The sequence below is a fragment of the Hevea brasiliensis genome, chromosome 12 (assembly GCF_030052815.1).
Source record: "Hevea brasiliensis isolate MT/VB/25A 57/8 chromosome 12, ASM3005281v1, whole genome shotgun sequence".
Taxonomy (NCBI): Eukaryota; Viridiplantae; Streptophyta; class Magnoliopsida; order Malpighiales; family Euphorbiaceae; genus Hevea; species Hevea brasiliensis.
The window spans coordinates 12,479,617-12,493,782 of record NC_079504.1 but is presented as its reverse complement, the minus strand read 5'-3'; the positions used below and the strand labels follow the sequence as shown (position 1 = coordinate 12,493,782).

Below are 14,166 nucleotides of genomic sequence, written 5' to 3'. Positions count from 1 at the left end.
TATTATTTTAACAATGGATTAACATTGTAATTTATAGTCCGAAAATAACATAGCTGATTCTCACGGTCGCTGATATTGTTTTTTATTTATTAAAAAAAAAAAACATTATCAATTGACGCGGAGTGTTGGAAGAAAACTTTTGCCGGGCTGCTTTTATTCATGCCAAGGTCCATGTCTGCTTTCAATTCGTGGGTTCCTCTTCTTGTCTCCTCCCATCATCTGCAAATTGTTCCAAAATCTGTCAATGTCCATTTATTTGATTGCTTCTATATGTTTAATAATATAATGCAAAATGACTAAATAATAACAAATATTTGCATTTGCATGGGCTTTGTAAACACACTATATGCATTTTTCAACCAAATGACTCGTCAGACCTTGATATTCCCTACTCGACCCCTGTAAAATTAATTGGTGAAAATGATATCCAAACAGACAAAGAGTTATGGGAGCCAGCTCACATGTTCAGGGTCCCCCATCCACACTATAATACAAATACCAAACTTAACTTTGAACAATCATATCACATGGGTTTGCCTTTTCTCATTTCAGAACTAAAACAATAGCTCCATTTTTATTCAATAAATTAGTTTAATTATTTTTATTCATTATAATTCAATTTCATTAAAAATATTTTAAAATTATTATTCCAAATATATTAAATTAATATAGAAATGTGTGTCTCTAATAATTTTGTTTGGCAATATTAATTATTTTAATAATTTTAATTCAAAAAAATCTATTACATTAGCCATTAAATGTAAATTTAATAACCCTAATCAAAACACTCTTAACCTCTAAAAGGTAAGAGAGGTAACTTTCCATGAATCACCAAAACGAGTAACTTTGAAACCTAAGCGCTAGTATAAATACTATGCTATCCACTAATATAAATAAAATAGATAATATTTTAATTAAAGTCAAAATACTAAAAATCACCTTAAAAGTTATTAGAAGACTTGTGAAAATTAAATTAAAAATATTTTAACTATAAATATCTAAAACAGCAATTTTTTTAGAAATTACCTTCACTTTAAATTCATATGGATCCTACCCATTAATCGGTATGTATTAATTTTCAAGATATTAAAAAAAAAAGTAATAAGGTCAATAATACATTATTTTGTCATATTAAAACTTTTTAAAATAATACCAAATTATTAAAGCTTAGTAGTTTATTTTATGGTTCTTTGCTTTTTATTACAAAGTAAAATTATTTTGTTATGAAAAATAGGATAATTTAATGAAATTTTATAATTAATTTTATGATAATATTTTTCCGTAAAAATATTAATTATAAAAGTTTATCAACTTAACAAAAAAATTAAAATTTTTTAAAGTTAAAAAAATAAACATATAATATTTTTTAAAAAATTCAATAAATAAATTTTATATAATAAATTTTATTAAAAAAATTATAGAAACAAATTATCTATTCATTATAATAAATTGCGTTAAATTAAAATAATTAATTATGTTATATATAATTTTTGCAACAATAATTTTTTTAAATTAATAAAATTTTCATAATTAATAATTTCATAAAAAATATCAATTTAAAAAAACATACGAGACAAATTATAAAATTTCATTATGTCTTATTTTTTAAAACAAATTACATTATAATAATAATAAATAATCATTATATATATATATATTCAAATATATATATATATATATATATATATATATATATATATATATATATATATATTCAAATAATTATTTACAGATAGATTCCACGAGAGACCACGTGCTATATATTTTAATAGTTAACTACATAGACCTTGATATGAAAGATCAAAAACTGAAAGTGTGGAGCAACCTACTCCACATTAAAATAAATATATATTGACTAGTAGATATATATATATATTTTTTAATGCAGAATAATACTAAGAATTGAATATTGTTATTAACTTTAAGTATAATTCACTTTGATTAAAATTTAAATTTTTTTAATATTATTGATATTAATTAATAAGAATTAAATATTATTAAAAATAATATTTTTTTTCATATTAAAAATTTTATTTTCTTTTTAAAAGGAAAAGAAAAATCATTAGTAGGGTGAGGTTTATTAATTAGGAAAATTATAATATACATTCATTGACGGAAGAGAGAGAAAGAGAGAGAGAGAAGTAGGAGAAGACGACACAGGCAGTGGGGCAAACTCTGGATCTCAAGTAGGTGAAATGGGTTTGGTATTTGATCCTGCAACTTGAAGCTGTCTGCACGCAATGAACTTAATTACAGACCACAGATTCTGATGAGAGAGAGAAATCGTCCATTTTTTTTTAATGCTTTGCTTATATCAATATCAGTTTTCATCAAAGTCATAAAACTTATGCCAAAAGTATATAATAATAATAATAATACCAAATTAATGAATTGAATAAAAATTTAAAAATATATATAATAATGTTACCAAATTAATGAAAAACCAAACCAAGAGACAAACTTTAGGGAACCTTTTAAAGAAATTAATTTCATTAATTATGACAATTTGCATTTAATTTAAATTGGACATGTGGGGTTAGAGTGGCAAGTGAGAATATATATATATATATATATATGTCTTTAATTTATAGCAAATTTCTTATTATTAATTGTCTTTATGTTTTCCATTTTATCGTAGGCTTTTGCCTTTTAGGTGAAGAAGAACACATCATATAATCTTTTGCTTCTTTTAATTTCCTTAAAAAATAAAGTTGGTTTAGTGGAGAAAGAAACACCTGACATCTCCATTTAGAGACAAATATAAGCATCTCATCACGAGAAAGAAAATTAAATTCCTTTTTTTTCCAATAATTTGTTTTAAATAAAGTCTTAAAAAATTAAGAGAAAATATATAATATTAGGTTTCCTCATTTAGAATGATAAGTTTTACATTTAGGTGTATGAGTTGCTTTTATATAAATATATATATATATATATATATACTTTCAATTTGAGGAAAAGTTAAATGGTCAGCTATTAGAAAAAAAGTATCTAATGTGACAGTTAAAATGTTAAAATGCTCATTCAAAATGTTAAAATCGAGTGAGATGTTGCTTAACCACCTAAATCGAGTAGATTCGAGTCAAATAAAAGATAGTTTGGTCTAGATTTAATTCGGACAATAATATTATTACTCGCCCAATTAACCAAGCAAAATCTATATCAAACAAAAGTAGTATTAAATAAAGGTAAAGTTTTTTGTCCAAAAAAAAAGAAAAAAACAAAGGTAAAGTTGGATTTGTCAATTTGAGATTATCTCCATAATGAAAGTAATGACTATTTTTCCTAAAACCTAGTGTCTCATATCTCTTTTTTGACTTGATCGTCGGAGTGACTAATCAGAAAATCATTAATCTCACTTTTTTTTCTTTGGTTTTACAGGTCACGTGGCAATAGAATTGAGCCCTTAAATTTCATGACAGCGTCAATATATTGTGAAATTATTAAATCAAAGCAAAGAATATCACAAAAACTGAATGAATTGTTGCAAATATATCCATCAAAATCGTGAAAAATAATTAATTTGGACATCATCTATAGTAATTTTGATTTTAAGAATGTAAATCTTACTTTTCAATAACCACTTTCAAATCTTGACCACCTGTATATCTTTTACGTGGAAGATAATATTCTATGCATGAGATATGATGTATGAGAATATTCATAAGGTTAGGTGAGAACTATATATTTTTTTGATATAAGAACTTTTCTAAATTAACACTGTTTGCGACTTTAGGACATGAACAAGAATATACGTTCACACATCGCCTTCGTTCAAGACGTCGACTTCCCTACTCCTATATCCAATCCAAGTCCTCCGTTCTCCAATCATTAAATGCTGCCCAATTTAATTGACGTGCTCTTCACTTCATCTCCAGTCTTCTTCTTTTCTCTATCCTAGACTAGACATGCCCACTTTCTTAAAAAATCTCCTAGTAAAAAAAAGTTTTCACACAACAACAATCGATTCAATTGATAAGATTCAATCAATGCTTATATTAGATTGAGAGTTTAAATCTTATTATCTCTTTTGATAGATAATTTATGAATTCTATTATTATTTCTTAATAAAATTAGTGATATAACATGATCTTGAACTAGAGATATATTAACATGAAAGCAAGAAAGGTCAAGTGATCTTGCATGGCACCCTCTTTCTCTTGCATATTTAAAATAGTGAGATTTATCACCAGAAAGAAAATATATAATAGAGGTTACATTTCCATTTCAAAACCATTGAACAACATGTTGAGAAATTTAAGTGTCGTAATACTTAGAGAGGAGAAAATGTTAACTAAAGCCAAGTGGATTTTCTAAAAAATTATTTAAAAAATAAAAAGAACTTTTCTCACTTCTTTTTTTTCTTTCATTGGGTTGAATGATACACCCCGTAAATAGTACGCTCTCATTAATGCCAAAAAGCCTCTATTGAATGTGGAGAATTTTTCTTTGATTTGCTTGGAGATTTTTATGTTTAGAATGGGTATATCATGAAATTTTTTTATTAAATAAATAAATTTTATATATTTATATTTTAAATTTATAACAAATTAAATTTAAATAAAAATTATTTATTTATTTATTATAAATTTAAAATTTATATATTTAATAAATAAATTTTAATATATATTATATCTTAACTATATAGTTGTTCATATTTAAATAAGAAAATTTCTAATGTACACGCATGCAAAAGTAACGAAAAACCTAAAATAACTCTGATGGGTTTCCATATCAGCAAATGTCGTACTGGAGAATTCTGTTGAGATAATGATTCATTAAAGTTACAGTGTTGTATTGGATTATTTTTTTTATTATAAAATTTTTATATTTACTTCATTCAATTTTTATAATTATATTATATTTATTTTTGGTCTGTAATTGCACCCTTAACAATTCGTTTATATTTTTTTATATTTATTTATTTTTTTATAATCATTATCATATTGTTGATCGTAATGATTCAGTATGCTAATTATTTTTATTACAATTAATAAATAAATAAACAATGAACACATAAACTATTACAACTATTAAAATTATTTTCAAAAAAATTACTTGATATATATATATATATATATATGCTATTTTTAAATGAAATAATGATGATGCCTTATAATTTTTTTTAAAATTTCTATTTTATAAAAAGTCTGAAAAATTGAAAAATAATGTTGTTATAAAATTTAATAATGAAATGAATGATTATTTAATAAAAGTTTGACTTAATATATAATACATAAAAAATAATATGTGATATTAAACTATTCTGAAAAAAATTAGAAAAAAAAAGAATAAGCTACTAAAGAAATAATTATAAATTTGTAATGTTTCTGAAAAATTATATAAGATAATTTATATGAAATGGTAATTTAAAAAGATATTAACATATATATATATGAGTGGGTTTTATAAAATAATAAGAGTTCCAAAAAATAATAAATAATTAATAATTTTTTTGAAAAAAATAACTATAATTACTTATATAGTGCTGAATTGTTATTTCATGTCATAGAATTAGAGGATAATCTATCATTTTTCCTAGTAGAGACATATTGAAATGGATAAACGAAATATGGCGTTGGTTGAACTTTTTGTCGGCAAGAAAATAAAAAGTTAATCCACTTGCCCTTGTCCGTTTGTATAGTTGCTTTTTCTTCTTTCAATTTGTAAATATAATATATTTTTTAGTGTTTGATGTATTTAAAAAAAATAAATTAATGAAAAATATTTTTTTAATCAACAAATTAAATCATTTTAAAGTTTTTCATATACATGCATAATATAAATATATATTATTAGTTTAATACGTAATTAAACTACAAACAATAAAAAATATTTTTTATACATAAATTATTAAGTTTAAATGGTATTAAATTTTTTATATTATTATTATTATTATTATTATTATTATTATTATTATTTAATGTAATACATTTGAAATATATACTCTTTTACTAATACATATTAGATCTACTTCTCACAATTTATAGAAGAGTCTATATTTATGTAATAGTATACCAAAATTTAGTATTTTAAGTGCACTCAATAATTTTTTTTTTATATGAGTACATTGACTAACAAATTACACACATAATATTATACATTTGAGTTATGAAAACAATCTAGCTATTACTTAATTCTCCTTCAACAAAAAGTTTTATGAAATTAAAAAGTTAAATATAAATATATAAATTTTTTATTAAATTTCAATAATCAATAATAATTTATTATATAATATTATATAAATTTTTCTTATGTAATTCAGTCCATAATGGACTCAAAAAATAAGATATATCATAAGACTATTGTTTATATTTTGAGTTTATAGTTGATTGGATATGGTTAAGAATTTCCTACATTATACAATGAGCTGAGATTAATTTAAAGAAATGTATTTTATTTTGGCAAATATAACAAACCCTTCATTTGATAACAGATTGAAAAGTACAAATATAATATAAATTGTTTTCAACAGGACCAGTAGCTACAATTTATCCAATACATGAAATGATTGCACACTTTTATCCTAAAACATGCACGCCTTTATTCCTTCTTCTAAAAAGAGAGAGAATATCCTACAACAATCGCGGAAACTCGCTTTCTTTCTCTTCAATCTCTTTCTTTATTGTCGCATTCCTTCCCTGCAAGAATCCATTGGATTTCTGTCATTGCTCCGTTTCCTAAATTAAACACTGCCCAATGGCACATTTTAATTTGCTCCAGAATAGTAGGAATGAAAGAAAAAAAAAATGCACGAATGTGTAGTAGTGTAATGCATTACCTTGAAAATATGTATGAAACTGCGTGCATAGTCTAGTAGTGGTGGGGAGGAGGTGGAGATGCATAGGGGTAGTGTGGTGGTGGCTTGTGGACTGGTGGTGGTGGTGGAGGAGACTTATACTTGTAAGGAGGTGGTGGAGGAGACTTATACTTGTAAGGCTTCTTTGGTGGGGGTGGTGGCGGAGACTTATATTTGTAGACTGGAGGAGGTGGTGGGGGAGACTTGTACTTGTAGGGTTTTTTTGGTGGTGGTGGAGACTTATATTTGTAGACTGGCGGAGGTGGCGGAGGAGACTTGTACTTATAGACTGGAGGAGGTGGTGGGGGAGACTTGTACTTGTAGGGTGGTGGCTTGTGCACTGGGGGTGGTGGGGGTGGAGACTTGTACTTGTAGGGTGGTGGCTTGTGCACTGGGGGTGGTGGGGGTGGAGACTTGTACTTATAGACCGGAGGAGGTGGTGGGGGAGACTTGTACTTGTAAGGCTTATGGGGTGGTGGAGGAGATTTATATTTGTAAACTGGTGGAGGAGGTGGAGGGGACTTGTACTTATAGTGTTTCTTGGGTGGTGGGGGTGGAGGAGATTTGTACTTGTAAACTGGTGGAGGAGGTGGAGGGGACTTGTACTTGTAAGGTTTCTTGGGTGGTGGAGGAGAGTAAACTGGAGGAGGGGGTGGAGGAGATTTGTAGTGGTAAGGTGGATAGTGAACAGGTGGTGGTGGAGATTTCTTGGGAGGTGGAGAGTAGTAAGGGTAGTCTGCTGAGGTTTCCGATGGCAAGAGTAGAGAGACAGATACCACTAAAAGGGTGGCAATGAAAGAGGCCATTGGAGACCCCATGTTTTTTGATTTTGCTGCTTCTCAAGCAATACCCACTTCCTTTATATAGATAATGTCTTTTACCCTCTTAACCCTAAACCAAATCAAGGTAAAATTGACTAAATTAAAAATAACATTTAATTTAACCCTGAAAAGATACTACAAAAGAAAAAACAAAAAATCAAAGGTTGCCCATACATTAATTACTGTCTGGATCTATGAAACTTTTCGTAGATATTTAATGGGCTGGATTAATTTGGCTTGATTAGAGGATGCAAGCTCAGCAGGGAATATAATAAAGACTAAAAAATTGGTAATGCTAGCACTAAAAGTAATGCAATAATTCAAACATAAAGTCTTCCTTAATTAATTAACAAAAATTTTCTTGATGTATAGCTTTGAAAACATGTGTATTGTGTTTGCCTAACTTGGAATTATTCATTAGCTCCAGGACCAGGCGGCTATATACGTCCATTGATCCATTTTCCTCTCCCTATATCTCATTCTGAAGTTACTTAATTTCTCCAGTTTCTACTTTGCCATATACATTTTCCATGGATTACTTTATTTCTTGGATAATGTATTTGTGGGCTAATTCATTCTACACCATTAATTAAATAGGCCAATAAAGCAGAAATTATTATTCATTTAAATCAATTAGTTCCACTTACATGATTGATAATTAGCATATAATAGTTTTAATAAATCAATGGCAATCATATGAGGGCCTGAGAAAGGGTAAGAGAGGATAGGGTGGCGATCACAGATGGTCCCTGTAAATTATCAATGCTGGAAAGCTAATGCGACAAGGCTATTGGCTGCTTCTCTTATCTCTGACTCTTCCGCTACAGGTGGCCGCCTGGCCTACTTAATTAAATGAGTATTTACTGATGCGGGAAAATTTTACATAGGCTTTGATTTATCATAGTTACATTTTGCTATATATATATATATATATTATTTTGTGTCTATATAATTTGAGTTTAAATAGATTTGTTTATTACATAAGTATACTTAATTTTTTTTTAATAAAAAATTAAAAGAGTGAAAACTTAAACATGATCTGCCGAATAATTTATATACTCAATCATTGTACTAAATCAAATTACACATATTATTTAGTTGAATGAGTTCTTATCAGTTTTTTTTTTTTTTTTTAAAGAACTCTAATTAAAACCCTCAAAGGTGATTTTGATTTATATACTGTTAAATTAAATTTCATTAATAATTAATATATACTTATCCTAATTGAATAGCTAATTATATATTATCTCATTTTCACATTTGTCCTATATATGTTTCGTTTTAATTTCTTTGTATCAGTTAGGTGGTATCTAATTTTCAAATTTGTACTACGACAAATTTCAATTTCCTTACGTTAGTTTGGTGGCATCTAATGTCGCTTTCATGGTTAAATTTTTAATAAAATATAAATTATTCATGTTAAAATTAGAGAAATTTTTAGGCGCATGGGATTCTTTTATAATAAATCATAAAAATAGGAATTTTCATTCAAATATGCCCCCAAAAAATGTGTATAAATGAATCAAATTCATTGTAAAATTTAATTAGATGGGACTCAAAGTATTTGTGTGAACTGTGTCTACGGTCTATCATTATGCTTCAATTAATTAAGAATTGCACAGGAGAAACTATGATATATACATGTATTTTTGGAAAATAAACCTATTATATATGATATGATATCTTAAAATTGGAATTTTAATAGATAAGAAAGGCTAACAGAAAATTAATTTTGATTTGACTTGATGATAATTTGTATCGGCTAACTCGATTTATTTAAATTTTAATTTTGAAATTAAATAATTAATAAAGTTATTTTTTTATGTAAAAATTAGTATTTAAATTTGAAATAATTTATAATATATAAATCAACTTGAAATTTTTTGTAAATAGTGATTGAATGAGTAATTTGAATTAATTTAAAATATTTTAATTTAAAATTAATTAAAAAATTTTAAAAATTAAAATAATTTGAAACAAATACTTTCATTTCGATTTGATTCATTTACATGTATTAACGAAAATTCTTCTTAATCTATTATTTCATATCGCTAGCTTACAATTCTTAGAATCTTTTTATAATTTATTAGTTCCTCTAGCTAATGCATCTAAATTTTAAGATTAAACTGAATTTTTAATATAATGTTAGAACCTAATCTTTTCTTTGGATCGTTCTGAGGTCTCTTATCCCACTTTTAAATTAATTTAATAGTATACATATATATATATATATATATATATATATATATATATATATATATAAGATTAAACAAAGAGTTTGTGTTATAATTGTTGGAGTATTTTAGTCACCGACAGATAAATTTATCAGACCCAAATGCTAACTCATCGATCAGAATGACCGTCATCAATAGTACGGAGAGAGAGAGAGAGAGAGAGAAGAGTTGGTGAATACTATAGAATCTCTATTATCAAGTACTAACACACATAACAAACAACAAAGCTATACGTACGTTTGACTGTTTCTTGTTGGTGCATGGTCTAGAAACAACTATATTTTTAATTAATTACTATTATATTTGTGCATCAATCTACCTCAATTTACAATAGCTAAGATCCTCCTACGTAAACTTCTTTCATACATCTTCAAACTTTCTTTTTCTTACCATTTCAATGCATAGGTAACGTACTATACGAGTCTTGTAACTTAATAATTATGCTGCAATGACATTGACTTAGAGAGATTTACGTCAAATTTTTCTTAGCATAAGTGTATTTGTTAATTAAAATTAACTAATTGATGTCACCCCTAATCAAAGATAGAAAAGATGGGAAGCAATTGTGGAAAATTCAAGAAATCAAAAAAGATTTGGCAGGGTGGTTGGCTCTTGAAAGAAATTAAAGATCAATCAAACAAATTCTAATTACAAGTTCGTAAGATGCAAATGTGGACAATTTATGTGGAGCCACGAAAAGTAAGATTATCTCTTATCTTATATGTCATTGACATTTGTTCACAGGATGATGGATATATATTCAAAATGGACAAAAATAATTAATAATAAAAATTGACAATTGAATAGAGAGAAATTAAGGAGGAAGATTAAATTATCACTTGTTAAATTATTGATTTTTTTTTACTGCTTACTTAATTTCTCACATTGTGCAAAATTTTATAGTTTAATAATTTTGTGTTGTTTTAATTATTCTATTTAATATCAATTCATAATTTTTTTTAGCTCTAATAAATAAATAAATATTAAATAAAAAATAACAAGATTGTGAATTTGTCAAGGTTTTGCAATGAAAATGTTTGAACTAATTGCAATAGAGTTGGAAATTCAAGATTCTAATTAAAAGTTAATTTAACCAATTTTAAGAGAATATTAATGAGTCAATATTCCTCTACAAAGAAATTTCCAAGCTGATACATATGCTTATATTATTAAACACTCATGATTAATCCATATTACCTAAACCGTATGACTGTTCGTTATTGGACCTTTTCTTGAGTACTATATTTCCATTGTTTCCATCATTGTTCTTCCTTCCAGCCTGTCTACTGAATGTCAAATTAACCTAAAGATAATAGATTTTACTTAAAAAAAAAAATTCTAATTCTAAAACTTATAATATCAAATCAATCACATTAATAATTAAATATTTATGATTGTCGTGAAATTCTTTGATCCAAAGAGTACTAATGATTACGATAAAATTTTCGTATTGAATTTGCAAAATGGTTTAAGTCAATTTAACTTGGCTTTCTCTTATTATATATCCTTTATTTATGGTTGTCGTGAAATTCTTTGATCTAAAGAGTACTAATGATTACGATAAAATTTTCATATTGAATTTGCAAAATGGTTTAAGTCAATTAAACTTGGCTTTCTCTTATTATATATCCTTTATTTTTAATGTGAGAAATTCAACATTCACGATATTAAAATATTAATTATGTGTATATTTGCTATTAATTTTTTTTTAACATCAATTTTGATTTTTCAATAATAGATAGGACTTGTTATTAAAAGTCTTCAATTTCATTAATGTGAATCTTGGCTTGATTGTAAACAACAGGAAGTTGGGTGAGGTGGGGATTGTGAAATTTTACTCTCCAAAAACTTGCCTAATTTTTAGTTAGATTCTTCATCCATGTGGACTAAGCCCTTCAGATTTTGAAAGATTGTAAACATGTTGCTCAAATTTGTAGACTTTAAATTAGGTGAACGTTTAAATGTTTAAAAGTTATTGACATTAAACAAAAGTTGATTGTTTATGATTTTTTTTTTAACAGATAATTAAGATTGGGGTGTGGAACTCATTAGCTTTTTCTACACTTACTTATAGCCATAGGAAACCCACAAATCAATCTGATATTAATCATATTATTTGCTTAATTAATATTTTAATCGATAATTAATAGTACACAAATTAAAGTCCCTGCATGCTGTGCTGTCCAACAATCTCAATGCCCATCTTATATATATATATATATATATATATATATATATATATATTTATTGATAAGCATTTCATATAATTTATTTTTATTAACAACGTATCATTCCTTTTTTTTATTTTATTTTAGATGTGTGTGACACTAAAATAATAATATAAATATAACGACGCTAATCGTCGCTAAATTTAATGACGACAACAAAAAAAAAATCAATTGCAGAAATTACTGATGAGAGTATAAATGACGGATTTTAGATTGCCAAAAATTTATCTCATTAAAGCTTTTAACAATTGAAAAAAAGACTACTAATGGAGTAAATTACTAAAAAAAGCTATTAAATAATTTATTATAAGTATATTTATTGTTTAAATTAATAAAAAAATATTAAATAAGATATATAATGAAATTTTGAAATTAAATAAGAGTAATGTAATAAAATATTTTGTTAAACTTATTTATAAATATTAAATTGAAAAATTGGTCTTTAACGTATTTTTTTTGAACTTACAAGTTTAAAAAATTGTAATAAATAACTTATTTTTAAAATTCATAAACTAATTTTTAAAGTTAAACCAAATAATTTAAAGTGACTTAATTTATATAAATTGGTTAAACTAGCGTATAACTATAATTTTGAGCTGTGTTTAACATATTTTAAAACTTTATAAGATATGTTTATAAGCTAATAAATAAATAAATTGGTGGTGAGGAGCTTTTTCAGTCCCTCATCATCAAGGAGAAATCAGGTTTCTCCCTGCAGCAGGGCATTCTCCAATTCCGAACCACTGAATCATATTATTTGTCCAATTCGTCAATAAATATAATTTTATATTTTTTAGAAGTGAATTTATGAAATAATTATAATTTATAAAACTATCGGGTACATCCAGTGTATAATAATACATTACTAATTTTAAAATATTAATGTATTTAATTTTATTAATAATTTAATAGTAAAAATAATTTATTTATATTTTAATATTTTTAATATGTATGTATATTTTTTAAAGGAAATTATATTCCATTATTGAAAACAAAACACAAATATAAAATATAAATCATTTTATGTTTATATTTTTGCACAAGTAAATTCAACAATTTATAAAAACTAAAAATAAAATGTATTTTAATTTGAAAGGTTTAATAGTATTGACAGAACATTTAACTTGATCAAATGGTGAGCAACACCCTCCATTCGATGGCAATAACCACTATTCGACTCGATGGTTTTTCTTCGAGCCCTATCACATGACCTTTAAATATGAATTTCGTAATAGAGAAAGTATCTACACCTCCTATTATACCCTTATCTAATAAACAAAATAACTTATTAAAAAACACCAAAAAAAAAAACTCAAATAACATCATAAGAAGGAGATAAAACACAATAAATTTTTTGTCATGACCCAACCTATGGGCCAGACCGGCACTAGGACCTGGGCCAGCCTAAAGCCTCTGAGGCCCGTAGTAAGCCTAACTATTCCTCAATCTAACTCTAAGGCCCATTTGGGCCCAATTTCAAGAATTCAACCGGACAGAGTCCGACCATAAAATGGACTTTTCAACGGGGAGTTTTTGACTCACCCGACCTGTAAACATGATATATAATCAATTGGGGAGCTCAGCTCACCCTCCACATACTCATAACAACATAAAAATAAATGAGAGCTCAGCTCTCTCATCCAGTCCAACAAACATGCATATAATAATAAGTTTACAGGCCCAACATGACAATTATATTACAGACCCAAAACAAATAAATATTTCTAACACATGCGAAATTCTAGAAGTTAACAGGATTATACAAACATGAATAGACGACCTGTGAAGGAGAAAAGCAGGTTGACCACAATAATAACCCTCCTGTAGCCTAAAAAAATATTGAATAGGAGTGAGCGTTCGACTCAGAGAGTAAAATAAAAATTTTAACCATAATCTCTATAACTATCTAAAGCTAATACACCCTGTAGAGTGAAATACAACATCGGTAATATTTTCACATCATAACAGCAAAAAGGTAATTTGGAGCACTTACACACCCGATAATGTCAAACAATACATATATGGGAGCTGATCCCCTATACAGCTCTTTTAATCCAACCTGTGCCAGCGAAGAACTCAGCTCG

The 14,166-nt window shown here is 26.3% G+C and overlaps 1 protein-coding gene across 4 annotated transcripts; it reads right to left on the bottom strand.

The window, feature by feature from the left end:
• Positions 1-6,376: 6,376 nt before the first annotated feature.
• Positions 6,377-7,655, bottom strand: LOC110645276 (extensin). Of its 4 annotated transcripts, XM_058131143.1 has the most exons (3): positions 7,222-7,654; positions 6,782-7,170; positions 6,377-6,641 (listed from the first exon to the last, which is right to left on the bottom strand). In XM_058131143.1, the coding sequence occupies exons 1-2, from the start codon at positions 7,615-7,617 to the stop codon at positions 6,814-6,816; spliced, it is 753 nt and encodes a 250-aa protein (XP_057987126.1). In that variant the 5' UTR covers positions 7,618-7,654; the 3' UTR covers positions 6,377-6,641; positions 6,782-6,813. The 4 variants fall into 4 exon arrangements, with proteins under 4 accessions (XP_057987126.1, XP_021654066.2, XP_057987125.1 ...); XM_021798374.2 differs by having other exon boundaries at positions 6,377-6,692; positions 6,782-7,655; XM_058131142.1 differs by having other exon boundaries at positions 6,377-6,680; positions 6,782-7,655.
• Between the last annotated feature and the right edge of the window lie 6,511 nt (positions 7,656-14,166).

Excerpts from the sequence above, each read along its gene's own strand:
- LOC110645276 (XM_021798374.2), bottom strand. The coding sequence starts at position 7,617 with ATGGGGTCTCCAATGGCCTCTTTCATTGCCACCCTTTTAGTGGTATCT.